The 17,602-nt window shown below is 39.0% G+C and overlaps 2 protein-coding genes across 2 annotated transcripts; one reads left to right on the forward strand and one right to left on the reverse strand.

The window, feature by feature from the left end:
- Window positions 1–17: 17 nt before the first annotated feature.
- Window positions 18–1,589, reverse strand: EV154DRAFT_529336 (uncharacterized protein). Its single transcript, XM_051603658.1, has one exon. The coding sequence runs from the start codon at window positions 1,352–1,354 to the stop codon at window positions 83–85; it is 1,272 nt and encodes a 423-aa protein (XP_051451342.1). The 5' UTR covers window positions 1,355–1,589; the 3' UTR covers window positions 18–82.
- Window positions 1,590–10,195: 8,606 nt separating this feature from the next.
- EV154DRAFT_570543 (uncharacterized protein) lies at window positions 10,196–11,752 on the forward strand (the record flags this gene model as incomplete). The annotated part of the gene is made up of 1 exon (XM_051606202.1): window positions 10,196–11,752. The coding sequence occupies one exon, from the start codon at window positions 10,196–10,198 to the stop codon at window positions 11,750–11,752; it is 1,557 nt and encodes a 518-aa protein (XP_051451343.1).
- Between the last annotated feature and the right edge of the window lie 5,850 nt (window positions 11,753–17,602).

Consider the following 17,602-nt stretch of genomic DNA (forward strand, 5'->3'; position numbering starts at 1 on the left):
TTTTTTTTTTTTTTTGTATGAACAGTAAGTTTATTTAGCAGTAAGTGAATTATACGTAAAACGAAAGGGGAAATTAAAATGGTTATTTTTTAACAACCTTGGTCTTCGTAAACAAATTATGACCTTTTAGAGTAGGGGGTGTTCGAGTCACCAATTTGGGAAACGTCCCTTTCACGCTCTGTTTAGAGGCAGGATGTTTACCTAAAGCAGAACGTTGGGGACTAAGACCTTTATCGGTCCCACCAGTTCTACCAACCAATTCTGCGTTTGAAGGAGGAAGAGTGGTGGTATCCATTACATGGTCCACATCTCCAGACACACTAGCAACAGTAGTTGCAAACTTGGAAGCCTCGGAACCACGGGAAACAATCTTGGGCGATGTAGATACATCAGAAATATCGGTGTCTGAGTCGGACACAATATTGGCATCAAGACAATCAGTTGAATCCAAGTCAATATCTTGGGATACTTCAGCCAAAACAGGCTGCCTAACAACGGAACGTTTTCCCCTCTTACAAAACTTGGCTGTGTGACCATGACTATGACATACAAAACATTTGGTCTTCGCTAATTCCGGGCATTTGGAACGAATATGACCAGCAACATGGCACCAATGACACACAGAAGGAGCACCTTTAAAGGTTGCAGAAGCAAAACAGTCCCATTCCGATAGATACAAGTTGTTTGACAAAGGTACACTTGCGTGATATTCATCATCTTCATCCGTGTAGCCTACCGCCGTGTTCAGAATGACGGACATCTGACCCTCAAAGAAACCACCACAGGAATACTCCGTGATTTGTAATACTTGTCCGTAATACACTAAAGATGCTAACAAATCTTCCAGAAAGTTTTCTTGATCTGGGATATATAAAAACGAGAACTTGACGTGTACGAGAGTATTTTGAACGGAAAAATTCGTTCGAAAACCTTTAAAAATCTTGTCTTGAACAGAGACACCACTGGTGATAGCCTTCATAGTGCTACCATCATCCATAAACTTAACCTCCAACAACATGTTACTGTCAGAAGGAACCCCATAATAACTAATGGGTCTAACGCCGTGTAGAGGACCACATTGGGATTCAATGGCCTCGTAAGCCTCGAAACGATGCTTGAATACCTTAGCGGGGAAAGAAAACAAAACAGATCCATCAGTCAACTTTTGCTGTACGATGGACATCGCTTGCTGTGTCAAGATGAGAGCCTCTAGACAATCATCTTCGTAAATAATGGTACTTGCACGCTTGTATTCAGAATCAGTCTCATCCGAGACATGTATGGGACGAAGAACCTTCTTGGCGTTACAAACAGCTGCAATATCTGCCCAGGTAGATTCTGGTGAAATTGACATAGTTTAATGATCGGCAGTTATACGAAAATCTTTTCACAAATGTGTTGAATGTCGAAATTGAAGACGAGATCAAAGAGATGCACGAAAGCGTATTAATTCAAAAAGATGGAGCAGAAGGAGACGAATCGAATGCACAAAAAATTTGAACGGATAGACAAAGATTTGATAACGGATGGATGCGAACAAGATTTTGGATGGAAATACCTTTTGTAAAAATTCTTTAAGCGAAAGAAAGCTTTAGTCATGCTGATACTGATGCTGGTATGCCGGCAGCGGTTGATGACGATGAGAATGTCATGAGTGACGAATCGGTTGCAGTGCGTCCTATTGGACGTAAAAAGAGCAAGAAGGATGCCGATTTGAACACGAAGTACAAGGGGCTTTTGGATGGATTGGACAAGATGCAATCCGAAGGAGACGAGGACTTTAAAAAGGTCCTTGAAAAGATGGATCAAGCCCATGAGATCCAACTTCGTCAGGTGGAAGAAGATCGCGAGAAAAGTGAACGAGAAAGAGATGACGCCTTGTTCAGGATTAACTTGAAGGATTTTGAGGGTGACGAGACGGCATTGCTTTATTACAAGCTTAATCGTGAGGAAGCCTTAGAAAGATCTCGAGAACGATCAAGAAAGGCAAGACTTGCCAGAGAACAATAAATCTTTTGTTTTTCTTTTTAATCGATTTTATTTAATTTTATAATGTGATTTTTCATTCTAGTTTGAGGGGCTTCCAAATCCTTTTATGTGCCAAAGATGGGAGACCAGGGCAGCTTTCAATCTGAAGTGCTCAGATGAGTCGATGATATGACCATGACGTTCCAAAAAGCTACTGAAGCTATAATGTGAACCATCACGAGAAATGTTAGCAGCCTCAGCAGGATTGGCAGAACGCGTTTTATGGCATCTGTACGATCCCATATCGCTTTCGTCGCGCTCATCCTCAACAATCATGCTGTGTATGATGATACATGCTTTCATGATCGTATCAAGATCACCATTTTTTCATAGTCTTGCAGGATTACTAATAATGGCAAATCGAGCCTCAACACACCAAAAGCTCTCTCCACATCCTTTCGACATGCTTCTTGTGCCTTGGCAAAGATCTATTTAATAGGAAGAGTCGATTAATAACCCAAATACTAAGTATTGCTAGGAGAAACAAGACTTACAGCTTCGGCCCCAGGTCTAGGGACGGAATACGTCTTCACAATGTTCGCATGATTGGGGTATGTCCCGTCACGGAGATAATACCCCCAATTGAACTCTTCGTCACCAATGTTAAACTTGACATCGGGACCGCTTCCTTCCGTATACCTATCGAAGATATCCGATTTGTTGACAACATTGATATCATTGAGCGAGTCAGGCAAACCAAAATTGGCATGCCAGATCCACAAATCGTAAGATGCCACATCCTCAAGAATGATTGTTGGCTTCTTGTCTTTGCCTGTATATTGCCCATGATATGCTGTTGGGCAGGTTTTCTATGCCCAGTGCATGCAATCACTTGATTGCAGCATACCAGGGAGTCCACGTTTCTTGTTCTGCTACAACAATCTTTCCGTATCTTCCTCGTTGGGCTTTCTCAGATATTCCTTACCGAAAACATCAACGACTGCAGCACAGAATTTCTTGAGGCTCTCCATTGTAATACTTCCGCCCAATCTCAAGTACGCATCTACTGCATCAGCACTAAAACCGTAACAGATATGTCGGAGAGCAGCAGTAGCTTTCTGCAAAGGATAAAGACCCAATTTTCCAGCAGCATTTGGCTTTCTTTGGAAGTATGGATCATGCTCGGTGACAGCCTCCACAATTCTAATAAAAATGCCTTTACGCATTCGGAATCGACGACAAAACTCTTTTTCACCGTAAACTGGTCTCTCGGCAAAGTAATCGTTCATAAGATGCTGATAGCCTGCCTCACTATCTCTGTGCTAAACGCACATACAATAAAAATCATCGGTAATCCAAATTTATATAAATTGTCCAAATTTGGAACTCTGACACATTGAATACAATGGAAGAGCCGATAGAAAATATTATTAGAAATCATTGAAGCAATCTGTCGGCGACAAGCGTACCCTTGAATTCATGTAGAATTCAACAGTCAAGATAAATTTATGGACTAGCAATTCTAATAACAGTCAGCTTTCAAAAGAGTATAAATAGACCCCATTATTTCATAGTTAAAACTTCAGTCAAATAAAGTAACAAGGACTTATAATCGTACCTATCGTACCCTTGTTTTTTTTATATACTTTATATTTTTTTTTATCAAATCAGAAGTAATCGATTTGTAACATTTTTTACGATTATCCTATAATCAAGATTCGAAATGGCTCAACAAGAAGACCATCCAATGGTGATCGATAATGACACTATTATGAAGGAATGTGAGGAAACAGTACCACTGGAAGGAGCAAGTAATGTATCCAACGGGGAACGACACGATGTAGCGAAGATTACGTCGGCAGTAAAAGAAGTAAACATCTACAACACTCATGGAAAACTCGAAAAAGTGAAGGAGGTTAGTACTGAAGAACGATTAAAAAATTACAAGAAAAATCAGGAGGAGTATCGGTCAAGAATGATGAATCTTATGGATGTGACACCACAAACTTCGGTCATTGAAAAGGAAATTAATATCTATGAAGAGAAGTTGGATAAAATCACGAAGAGGATCGAGGTATTGGAATCAAGCATGGAACCAGTTGAGAAGGCAAAGGGAAGCAAGGACTCTAAGTGGGCTCACAGCAACCAAGCGATCCGGGCATCTGACATTCCAAAATTACAACTATCACATTGGACCAAAGTACACTTTCCAACCAAAGAAACATTCAGCTCAGTAGAACACTTTGTACATGAGTTTGAAACAACGCTAAGGATCCTATCAAGAAAAGTAGAGGACGAATGGAGAACATATATTTTGGCGGCGATTCCATTTGACTTCATAACCTGGGGAAAGCAAACCATTCTGACGTGTGCATCTTGGACGGAAGCGAAGGAAATTATTTGTAGAAAATTTGGGGACTTTCAGTCAAAAGACACTAACAGTCTGAAGCTCTTCGACTTGTACATGAAACCATCTCAATCCATCTTTCAATTCGCCAACCAATTTACGAATTTTGCTGCCGCTGCAGGGATTAACAAGGACAATAAAATTGTGGTACTTTTATTCCGAGCAAGACTATGCGATCCGTGCAAGCCATTAATTTTTGCAGCTATGGAAGCAAAGAAGCAGGTGGATGAAAATTATGTGTTCACGGTAGATAAAATTTGTGACATCGGTCGTGAGATCTTTGGGTATGAACCGGTTGGAGAGAGTGCTCGTTTGGTAACAAGCAAGGTAAATGCACCAGTGAAGCGAAGACGTGGCAGTGCCTCCCAAGAATGGCAACAATACGGGGCGAAGAAAAGTCAAGGATGTCTTAAACATGGAGGTGATAAGGCCAATCACACTGCTGAAGAGTGCCGTAGTCAAGATTTAAAGAAGAGCAAGTTTTTGGGGAGCAAGAACAGTCCATTCAAGGCTACTGGTAACGTGATGAAGGGGCAACCGTGCAGGTACTGCAAGAAGGAATGGCAACATGGGCATACTTGCAAGGAGTATTATGAACAAAAAAAGAATCGTACTGTTTTGGTTCTTCGTCGGGAGGACGATGAAGATGATCAAGAGCCAAAGACCTCAAACATCAAAGAGGCTATGGACACAGATGCGTATGAATGTAAGTATAACATGCAAAGGAAAGAAAGAAATCCATTAAAATTGACATTGACTCCTATCATTATTAGAGAGCAAAAAGTAATAGCAAGAATAGACACGGGATCGGATATCTCATGCATAAATAAATCAATTTTAGACAGTAAATTCAATAAAGAAATAAAAATTTCCAAAATAAATGGGTCTCTTAATTATCTTTCACTTGACAATAATAAGAAAAATATTAAAGTAAAACGAATTGGAATAACAGAACCTTTAAGAGTTCGTTATATTAATGATTTAAATTTCGATTTTGCTTTTGAAGTAGTAGAGTTCAGCAGTGTAATGGAATCCCAATTTGATGTATTATTAGGTCTCGATATCTTAAGTAAATTACGGATATCATTGTCGGGAGTTGCCTACTGTTACCCCGATGAGGAAAGAACAGAAGCACAATTTCGGAATGTAAACTTTGACACGCAGAACAAATATGATCCGGAAAATGCTAATTATGGTACGGACAAGGAGCGAAAGATATTTTTAGAAGGAATACATGGGGCCACCGAGGCAAACAAAAACATACCGAAAGGATCGTTTTGCACGATGCCTGAGGCACTCATTCGCATCCCTCTAAAAACACAAACAGATAACATGTATATCAAGCAGTATCCGTTAGTGTACCATCAAATACCAGAAATACAAAGACAGATTAATGAATGGGTAAATGAGGGGATAGTATACGAAAGCATGCCTAGCTCAAAGTATAATACACCATTGTTAGCTGTAGGAAAAAAGGATGACCAAACTGGGCAATTAACCAAAATAAGAGTGTGTATGGACCTTCGAAGAATCAATTCCAATATTGATGACTCTAAAACGGACAAATATGTGATCCCGGATATGGAACAAATGTTTGCCGAAGTAAGTGCACCGGGAAGAGTATACACGAAAATTGATTTAAAGAATGCGTATTTTTCATTTCCAGTTGACAGTGAATCACAAGAAATCTTAAGCTTTACATTCAAAAATAAGACTTACAGATGGAAAGGATGCTGCTTTGGATTATCATTCATATCACAACAATACTCACGAGTAATTGCGCAACTTTTCCAAGGGATGGAAGGCGTACGAAATTACATCGATGATCTGTGCATATATTCGGCGCCAGAAGATCACGCGGAAATTGTTAAGGCTGTAATTGAGAAATTAACCTCGGTTAATCTTCGCATCAACTTTGACAAGTGCTCGTTTCTTCAAACTTCGATATATTTGTTAGGATTTATTGTTGGCCCCGGAATCAAAAAAATTGATACGAGGCGATTGTGCAATATTGACGACTGGAAAACACCCAGAAATAGTCGTGACGTTAGACATATTATGGGCATTGTATCACATCTGAGAGAGTTCGTTCCCTTAATGGGAAGAATATCCTATTCAATCAACGCACTCCGGAACTGTAGTGAAAAGAATAAGCCATTTATATGGACTACACAACAAGACGAGGCATTGAAATCGCTGAAAACATGGCTTACATCCAGTACGATTTTGCACACCATCGACATGACCAAGCGTATATATATAGAAACTGATGCATTACATTATGCGTATGGAGTATTAATCTCGCAACGCGATGAGCTCGGCAGATCTCTATACATTACATTTGCCAGTAAAACGTTTGGCAAACATGAAATGGCATGGTCCGTAAATCGAAAGGAAACATATGCAATTGTATATGCCTTTCAGAAATACAGGTCCATTCTCTGGGGACACCCTGACATCGTTGTATTAACTGATCACAGAAGTCTGGTATTCATGAACACAGCTACGCACTTATGCCGAACGCTGCAAAATTACATGGACATTCTCAGTGAATTCAAATATCGAGTCGAGTATATCCCAGGATTTTCCAACACATTTCCTGATATATTAAGTCGCTTATACCCCCCCAGAAGTCGAGGATCAAATTTTGAGGGAGGATGAAGAGAAGAAAATTATGAAGTTAGAACGTATGATCTTGCAAAGAAGACTACCGACTGATAAGATCAATCAAAAGATTGCAAAAGATCAATTCATTCATAAAAAAGAAATATACAGTAAAGATGAAAATTTGAACGTATTAGCTGTAAGACTAAACAGTAAAGAATACAAAGAAACAACAACTGAATACATAGCTCCACCCATAAATGAAAGAAGTAAATTATTAAGTGAAACTCATGCAATGGGACACTTTGGATCAGAGAGTATGGTACAACAATTACATGCTCAAGGTATACACTGGAATGGTATATTTAAAGACAGTAAAGAATACGTACAAACATGCATCGATTGTGCACGAAACAACATCGCAAAGAAAGGTTATCATCCATTGAGACCTGTGGTCAGTGCAGATCCATTTACATTCTTAGCTCTTGATTTAGCAGGTCCATTTTCCGTTACAGAGAATAATAACATATATCCTGGTAATGGTCGACTTATGCACCAAGTACATAATTGCAAGACCACTGAAAAATAAACAAAGTAACACAGTGGCAAAGGCGATAATGAATGTACTAGGAGACTATGGCATACCAATAAATCTTATGTGGGTAACAGACAACGGCCGCGATTTCTCGAATGCTTTGATGAACTCGATCACAAATGCATTAGGTATTGAACATCGTTTTTCGACACCATATCATCCAAGGGGAAATGGTGCAGCAGAAAATGCCGTAAAGGTGATCGTTTCCACACTCCGCAAATTATTAGGCAATGACACGAATAAATGGGATGAAATGTTACCCATCGCACAATTATGCTGCAATTATAAAATACGTAATCGAACCGCTAGTAGCCCATTTTCATTGATGTATGCGAGACAGTTGACAACTCCCAAAGATTACACTGATCCGTCCAGAACAATCCCAAGAAAATTGGCGACAGAAGAGGATTTGATCAAACGAGCTGAAATAATGGCATCGGTTGTATTTCCCGCTATTGAAGAAAGAACACGAAAAATAGTTGAGGAACAAAGTAAGAAGTTTAACAAAAAGCATTACCTCATTGACATTCCTAACGACACAACCGTTATGGTAAAGTTACCAAATAGAGCAACCAAGTTATCACCGCTATACGAGGGACCATTTACAGTTGTACGAAAGACAATGGGTGGCACTTATGTATTGAAGGATGAAATGAACGAGTTGTTACATCGTGATTATGTTCCGTCAGAGTTGAAAATTGTAAATATTGACGAGTCAGGAATAGAAGACGAGTTATTCGAAGTTGACGAGATTCGTGATCACAGAGAAGACAAAGAAGGCAATCGCGAATATTTAGTAAAGTGGAAAGGTTACGGAGAGCGAGAGAACTCATGGTTACAAGCATCAGCATTCTCATCGCCAGACACGATCCGCAAATATTGGGTAAAAGTACGTGAGCTTGAAAGACTAGAACAAGAAAGAAAGAATGAGTTAGTTCAACGCTCAGAGAAAGTTAGCAAACGACAAGAAAAGCATACAAAGATTATAACTGATAACAAAAGAAATACAAGATCTAATAAGGAGACAATACATAAAGAACTTCCCGCTAAGAAAAGACGTAGCAATCGAGATAGATAAATTTTTAAAAAAAAAAAATATATATGTAAATAGATATACCCACAGGAACAAGTCACAAAAATATGCATACAAAAAAAAAAAAAAAAAAAAAAAATCATGTAGCTAGGATGAGGACATACTATGGAAAAATGCTGAAATAGGAAGCATACCTATCATCGATCAACTAACGTTGAATCTAGAGGGAGGACATGTGCTAAACGCACATACAATAAAAATCATCGGTAATCCAAATTTATATAAATTGTCCAAATTTGGAACTCTGACACATTGAATACAATGGAAGAGCCGATAGAAAATATTATTAGAAATCATTGAAGCAATCTGTCGGCGACAAGCGTACCCTTGAATTCATGTAGAATTCAACAGTCAAGATAAATTTATGGACTAGCAATTCTAATAACAGTCAGCTTTCAAAAGAGTATAAATAGACCCCATTATTTCATAGTTAAAACTTCAGTCAAATAAAGTAACAAGGACTTATAATCGTACCTATCGTACTATTGTTTTTTTATATACTTTATATTTTTTTTTATCAAATCAGAAGTAATCGATTTGTAACAATCTCTACTAATGACTTTACGTCCCTTGACAGAGCCACCTGTCTTTGACTTTCTCTTCATTTCGTCTAAACACTTCAATTTTAATTAACTGAACAGCAGTGTCTATTCTACGCTTTTTGATAATTGTTATTGCGAGGGCTGCCTAATTCTCCATGTTAAAAAGTCTTTAAGATGAGTAGAAAGTAAACTTTTTTTTTGTTTTTTTTTTCAGGCACATACAGTTAAGCTTTTAAAGTCAGTTTTTACTTTTTTTTGTCAACTGCTGGGGTTGATTTAAAACTTTTATTTAACCGCACTTTTATGTAACCGTTTTTTTAAGCGCCACTGCTGGGGATGCTCTAACATGTTTCAACAAGATCACTCAGTAGTTATTGCTGATACTCTAGAAACTCAATCCCCTTTGGGTCGTAGTGATAGATTAGTGACGCCTTCGGGTTAATTTTATAATTACTTTATATATCTAATAAACTTACAGTTAATACAAAAAAAAAAAATTTACAAAAGGTATTTCCATCCAAAATCTTATTCGCATCCATCCGTTATCAAATCTTTGTCAATCCGTTCAAATTATTTGTGCATTCGATTCGTCTCCTTCTGCTCCATCTTTTTGAATTAATACGCTTTCTTGCATCTCTTTGATCTCGCCTTCAATTTCGACATTCAATACATTTTTGAAAAGAATTTCGTATAACTCCCGATCATTAAACTATAGGTGCTCTCAAGATCGGAAACCGAAAATAAATAGCCCATTTATTATACAAAAATAGTAAAAAAAGTGTCTGAAATGTAGAGCTAAATTTGGGCAAAATAAGACATACACATATAACGAATCAAATAAAAACATGATCAAAGTAATCTTCTTTTCAAAACTGTTTACTTGAAAAGGAAATGATAAAATAACAAACGTCTTTAAATCCAGTGGTTTTTATTTTTATTTTTTTTTCCTTTTAATTTGTCAAGTACATTTTGTCACTTACCCTACTATGAACAATACCGAAGCTAATAACAACGCCCCCAACAACGTACATGGACCTGGACGCGGTCGTGGAAATGGACGTGGAGGCAGACGTGAACGTGGCAGACGCGCTGGCACCTTTGTGTTTGTTGTCGATCCTACCGTTCAGCAAAACACCACTCCTGTTAACAACGGTAACACTGAAGCTGACAGTAACGCCAATGTCGATGATAACGATGAGCCTGAACAACCATCTTCGCGGTCCTACAATGTATGGCCTGATGTCGCTATTTGTATCCTCCTTGAAATTATGGCTGGTACCTACAGCTACTTGCTGAGAAGAAGCAATACTGCCTTAAAGCAGCTTATCTGGGTACATTGGGCTGCTTTGCTGAAGGAAAAGTTAGCTGAGAATGCTAGCACCGATGTACTCAGGGCTTTTTTGGCAAACATCAGCGAAACAAGTATGCAAAGAAAGTGGGCAGATATGAAGCAGCGTTTTAACAGAGTAAGAAATTCAGCAAGAGAAACCGGAGTTGGTGGAACTGTTCGAAACATGCCGTACTACGAGGAAATTGCTAAGATTACTCAGGATGATCCAAGCATCCAGCCTGAAGTGATTTACGAAAGCATTAACACGCAAGAGAGTGGTTTTCCGTCTTACAGACGATTTAACGACGTAAATTTGATGAATGCTATTGGATCTGATGGCCCTGAAACAATATACTTGGGACCTACAGAAGTTGATCAACTTGTAATTCAGAAAGCATTTGCTGACCGATATCCTACTAGAGATTCTACCAACAACGAAGGACCTGCAGTGCCATCATTTTTTGAATCAGTATCCGCACCTCCCCCACCAACAACAGCACCAGCACCAACACCAACACCAACACCAGCAACAGCAACACACCCACACCCACACCCACACCAACCTCAACACCAACAACCAAACCAACAACACCAACACCAACACCCACATCAGCATCCGCAGCACCACCAACATCGACAGGCGCAACACCTCCTCCACCATCATCCGCACCTCCACCTCCATATACTGTACATCCGCACCACCTCCACCTCCATATACTGTACATCCGCACCACCTCCTCTGCCACCTTCATCTGCACCACCTCCCCCAAGATCTACCCGTACATCGAGAAATAGTCGAACTTCTGGTGAGCAGTCTTCATCAACTCCTGATCCTATTGAAGCTGCTCGTCAGTTGTCAGACGAACATATGCCACGTGCCCGCCAACTGGGTGTAGAGATGATGGATCGCATGGCAGCATTGCAAAAAGAAGATCGAGAACAAAGACTTCTCGATGTTGATAACATGTTGCAACGTATCAGTCGTAATCGACAAATTGCATTAGAAAATATCCAAGCAAGACGGCGACAAGAGACCAGAGAGAGATACGTTATGTTCGAAGAAGCAAGAAGTAGACGAGAGGATGACATGGAAGAGCATAGACGTAGACGCATGTCTGATGTGGAGATTATCCTGAATAGATTCGCAGCCATTCGAAGAGATGAAAGTGATACCAATCTTAATGGTTCATCTTCTACTGACAACAATAATTAATTAAATAAAATAAAATTTTTAATTCATTAAAACCTTTTGAAAACTATGCAAGTCTATCTGTTCCCCTCATGATATTGTTTCTTCTTATGATAGACATTGCCTTAAGACGGCGTATCCCGGCTGCGTCGATGATAGCGCTGGTACCATCAAAAGGAAGAGGGGGTTCAAAATTCACCTCGTTTTCATACTGGTTTCGGCGATCTGACTCCACAAAACCCTCGAAATCTAATCCTCCATCCAACACTGCCTCTTCAAGGTCATTTTGATTTATGCAAATGTTGTGTAAATCACAGCAAGATGTGATAGTTTTGGCCATTCTATCAACACTAAGCATATACAAATGCTTCCAAAGGACTCTCCACCGGGATGTGAGTCCACCAAATGCATGTTCTATTTTTATGCGAGCACTACAAAAGATTTCATTGAAAATCTTTTCTTCTGCAGTGTTTTCACGTCGGCCATGAAATGGAACAATGAGGTTTGGCAGCAAAGGGTAAGCAGAATCTAGGCCACATCATTAATAATTTGTACACTATGGTATGATTAATGAGTTTACCTCCCAAAATATAAGTGTTTGCGGGACACCATCTGGTCGCATCAAACAAAAGTTTATGATAGATCACACTGCTAGTAAACACTCGGGCATCATGTTTTCTGCCTTAATATGATAACAAACGGTAAGCTGCTATATCATTTTTTTATTCTTCCATACGAACCTACCGGAATGCCCAGTTTTTACGTACATAAACCGAGTACGGGCATCGCATATGGCCACTACGTTCATAGATGCGTGGCTCTTTCTATCGACATATGCATTTCCATTAGTTGCCGGCTTTTGAATGACGACCAGCTTGCCATCAATCGCACCTAGTACACCAGAAAGTCTCGTGGCATCAGGTCCACCAAGTTCTGAAAACTCACGAGCATTGTTTAAAGCTCTATCTCTGTCGTCGATAGGCCACATTATAATTTCGGGAGTAATCTCCAACATGCCATCAATAAATCTGTTTGTGAAATTATTGAACGATCCGGCAGTTACTCCAAGATGGGTTTCAGCAATGCGATAACCAAAATGAGTGTTGGCAAATCTCCAAAGCACACACGCAACTTGGACTTCCACAGAGTATCCACCTCGCAAAATCGATCCGAGATAAGTAGAGCATCTACTTAAACGATTGACGAGCCACTCAAAGGTACGCTTGTTAACGCGATCATGGGCTCTATAACTGTGGCGGCTGTTACGATCATCTGACAGGTTAGGGTGCTTGATTGTCCAGTAAGTTTCATACGTGTCCATACGCTCGGTTCGAACAACCCTTCTGTGGACTTCTCTGGTCATCATCCAAGGGCTGCTTATAAAAATATAATAAAATTTGTCATAGTTGACAAGAGCGGTTTCATGTAAAATTGTTTCCCTGATCCAATGTTGAAACAAGGAAAAAACATCATGGTTGCCTTGGGTGCGGGCGAAGTCTGCAACAACGCGCTCTTCGGCAATGGCTACCTCTTGTTCAAGCATTTGCTCTTCCAAATCGTACTCTTCGTCCATTGCACTAATTTCGTCCACCAAGGCATCGAAATATTGATCTTCGTCTTCGAAATGTTCGGCGTCATCTTCCATCGAAACTTGTTCTTGCATCATGTCGAAGAAAGTTTAGTCCATTGGGTTCATGTTAAATAGGTACTTTAAAAAAATTAAGATAAGCGAAAAGGAAATTTTTTGTTTTTTATTTTTTTTGATTCAATAAAATCACGTTGGTCCTCTAGTAGATTCGAAAGTGAAAAGCTGTCACGTCATCACCTGATCATTGAATTTTATTTTATTGTCTAATTTAAGAAATGGGGTACACTCCCAAAAAAGGCTCGATCACCATTCCGAATTTTACCTTGAGAGCACCTAGTATAAATATCCCCACCCTATTTTAAATAAAATAGTATATTTTATCTCATACTTTATTTTCTACTTGTACTTTAAAGAGTACTACTTCTGGCCAATAAGAATAGGTACACGTGATTATCACGTCACTCGTAGTTTTTTACATACAGTTAAGACCAGTTATGACTGGTTAAATATTCAAATTGATGGATCATACCCGGACTACGTTAAATAAACAAAAACCTGGAACTACTGTTATGACTGGTTAATTATGGTAGTACCTGTACCATCCTTTTGCATAATAATCCTAAAGACTGTACCATCATTTTGCGTTAATTATCTTAAAGAATGTACCATCCTTTTGCATTAATTATCTTAAAGACTGTACCGTCCTTATGGATTAATTATCTTAATACCTGGATATATAGCATGGTTTCATTGGACTAAATTTTATAGATGGGGACATGATACTGGCTGCTTTTTTGATGATTCATAATATAGCTTTGGTATTACTGGCTTAGTATTCGTCATATCTTACATATGATCGTACATCATTGGCTTTAATAATCAAGATGATGATTAATTCCTTTTTATTACTGGATTCATTATAGCATCTGTTCAGATATGCTTTACAATCATTGGATTAAATTACAGAAAAAGATGTATTCAAATGGGCTTAATAATAGGATTTGTGGGATGAAAAAAATTTTATTTTGTAAAAAAAACACGTATACACACTAGATCTATTTACACATTCCAAATTTTAAAACTTACCTTACCGTGTACTTGTTTGGGGTCCTATAGTCATCAAGGGAAGTAAAAGAGTATATCGTTTTATAACCATGGGGTTCACGTCAAATAAAATAAACAAGTAGAAAGCAGCGTTTTGTAGTTATGGTTAATAAAGAGAGCTATTTGCTCAGTGCGACAGTGACACAGTTACACAGTGAGACAGCGAAACAGCGAAACAGCAAGACAGCAAGACAGCGAGACAACGAGACAGAGAATTAGCAAGACGACTGAAAAACGAGGAGTCCTAAGGCGAGCGTACGTTTACTATTCTTGTCAGCCAGTGCGTATATAGTTTTTGACAACGATGATATTTGAGCAGAATGCAAAAGGGGGCTTGAAGTTTGGGCATAGCTTGGAAATCTATTTTTAAGACAATAAGTTAGCTGAGCGAGACAGTATAGTGTAGATCTTACCCTGAAGAAAGTCAAAAAGAAGTCATAAGAAGCAGTTTTACGGTCATTAAGTAGACGAAGATTAAGATGGCACTAGTAAAAAGTAGGAATCTAATAACAAACAATTAATATGATAGTCAAAAAGCATGGTATATATAATTTACCGATATCAAGTTGCAAAAGGAAGAGCATTGTTGGAATCATTATAGATAAAGTCTTGGCAGCCTGAAACCTGTGTTCATAATTAGGTTTTTATTTTTACCCATTCTCATGTTGACGTTACCTCTTATTGTCGTGGTGCATTAGGCAACCGTACGTAAGGCAGCCGTGCCAAAAAGCCAGTAGTAACTAGAGTCTTGTAGGCATCTATGAAAGATGATTGTCAGTCTTCGACACGTTTCAGAAGGAGACCTTATCTTATCAGTTTTTTTTTTTAAAAAAAAACGGATGCTCGAGTAATGATGCAAGTAAAAAGAAAGCCTGTTATGTTGTTAAGAGAGAGCCAACGAAGGGGATTAAAGCCAAGAGAAAGGAGACAATGCGTTATGCCAATGTAGAGGAAACAAGAGCTGTCATAGAAAAAAAAGGCAGGAGGACGATTAATTTCGAATGAGAGGCGTGGCATTTTTTAAGGTTCTTACTATAGGGTCATATGTAGGCCTGGGCTGGTTACCTCTTTTAATTGAACACTATACAAGAGTAATGTTGGCTGACATGTTAACTCTTATAAAATAAAAGAATAGTACTTACAGAATTTTTTTTTTTTTTTTTTTTTTTTTTACAAAAAAAGGAAAAGAAAAAGAAAGTGAAAGAAAGAGATGGAATTACATTTTTTTTTTGACTGTGACAAGTTTATTGTGTGCAAAAAAGGGTCTAATTATAAGCGTAGATCCAAACAGTAATAATATTGTTCTTCACCCTTCTTTACAAAATAATATGGCAAGTAGCACAACAAATAACATTACTTACAGCCCAAACAGTACCCCCGTGGTGCAATCCGCTCAACCTGCAGCACCTGCCTTTATTGCCCCTGCTAGAAGACGTACTGGTAATAACGAACACATTGCTGTGCTCGAGAGTCGTATGGATGCATATGAGCGAGGAAATCGACGTGTTGGTGGTGAAAGAATAGGAACTGATCCTCAACAGAGTGTAAGAATTATACCTATCTATCTATTAAAAACATATCAGTACATCATTTTAATATTACCATCTGTAGGCCCTGATTCGAGCTTTCTACAGGCGTGCATGTAGGGAAGTAACTCTTCCTGCTTGCGATGTTAATTCAACTTTGTTGGAGGGAACAAATATCGATATTTACAACCATATCTTGAACCAATTTCGTCTGGAAGAAATCCGCACGTATGGTCTTCCGGATACTCACCAGCTTGGAGAGAATCAAGCCTCTGTTCTGGCCAGGCGTATCAGAACGCACCAGGAGAATGTGAGAAGACGAGTCCGTCGCAATGAGACTCAAACAGCAGCAGAAGTACAACAATCTGCTGTTGTTTCTAACATGGGGTCAAGAATGGCCACTGTAAGTATAGTATAAGAATCAAAAACACACAAAATATTAAAATGTACCTTCGAATTAGAAAATGAGAAGACGTTTAAGAAACTTTGAACGTTTTCAACATATGATTGAGGACCGCCTCCATATCTCGTCTGGCGATTGTCACGCTGTGGTGCATCCGGAATATATGTCAGAGGAGAAAACGACGCCGTTAATGCGCACGGATTGGCCACGTCGTTGGTAAAGCTCTGTCCCTCTTGGAGATCTACCAAGGCAAGTTAATAAATTAAACATCAAAGCCAATGCTAATTTACTTACAACATTTATTCCAATAGTTGGAACAGGTTTATGCCTTTTTGGATGCTCCTGCCGGTTCATCTCGAGGTATTTCATTACCTCGTACCTCAAGAGTAGTCGAGTCTCCCTTGACTATAGTACAGCGTGCACGCTTGCCCAGATGGGCCATTTCATCTGCATAAAAATAGATCCTAAAAACCATAAAAAAAAACCAGATAATACTGAGAGAAAAAAAAAAGAACGTTTTACCATTTAAAAAAATAACCTCTGAGCCATGTTCGTTACTACATTGATGTTGTCGAGGTGACTAATCTTGACTACAATGGGTGAATGAATAAGATGAACAGGCAATATGGACATGCGTGACATCTCTTCAAACTCATTGGCAACAACATGCATGTTGTGATGGTTATAAGAACCCAACTGCACCGCTGATTCCTTGAACCACCTTAAAAAAAAAGTTAGACGCGTGAAGAAGAAATGGTTTCACGTTTATACTGTACCTAACAAAGGCAAAAGTGTGTGTTCCACTGGCTATTTTCCTAGTACTCTGCATTACATCTACGGAATGGCGAAAGAACATGACCACTTGAGCAGGTCTGAGCACGCCAGAATCTGAAATAGATTCATAGTGGCGTGCCGTACGCTCACCACTAGTCTCCTTTTCCCTGACTATATCCTCGTGATCTGTCAGACGATAAAATGCACGGATGTAAGATCCACGTGCATTGGCACAAGCTGATTCCATCGACTTGAACACAGCACCAAAAAGATTCAGAGTGATGAATTGTGGTGATCCTGCTGGTAGCGGCAAAAGGATCAAACCATACGTAATACAAATCAACGTAGTAACGCAAAAGATGTGTAAACATCACCGAGTCCATATTACATGGGCGTTTAAGCTTCATGTCTTTCAAAGCGGTTCGTGGTAGCTCCTCATACCCATTCGCAATCTTGTAGCCGTGATTGAGCTCAAGGAA

Source organism: Mucor mucedo, assembly GCF_025094135.1.
Source record: "Mucor mucedo strain NRRL 3635 chromosome Unknown EV154scaffold_191, whole genome shotgun sequence".
NCBI lineage: Eukaryota > Fungi > Mucoromycota > Mucoromycetes > Mucorales > Mucoraceae > Mucor > Mucor mucedo.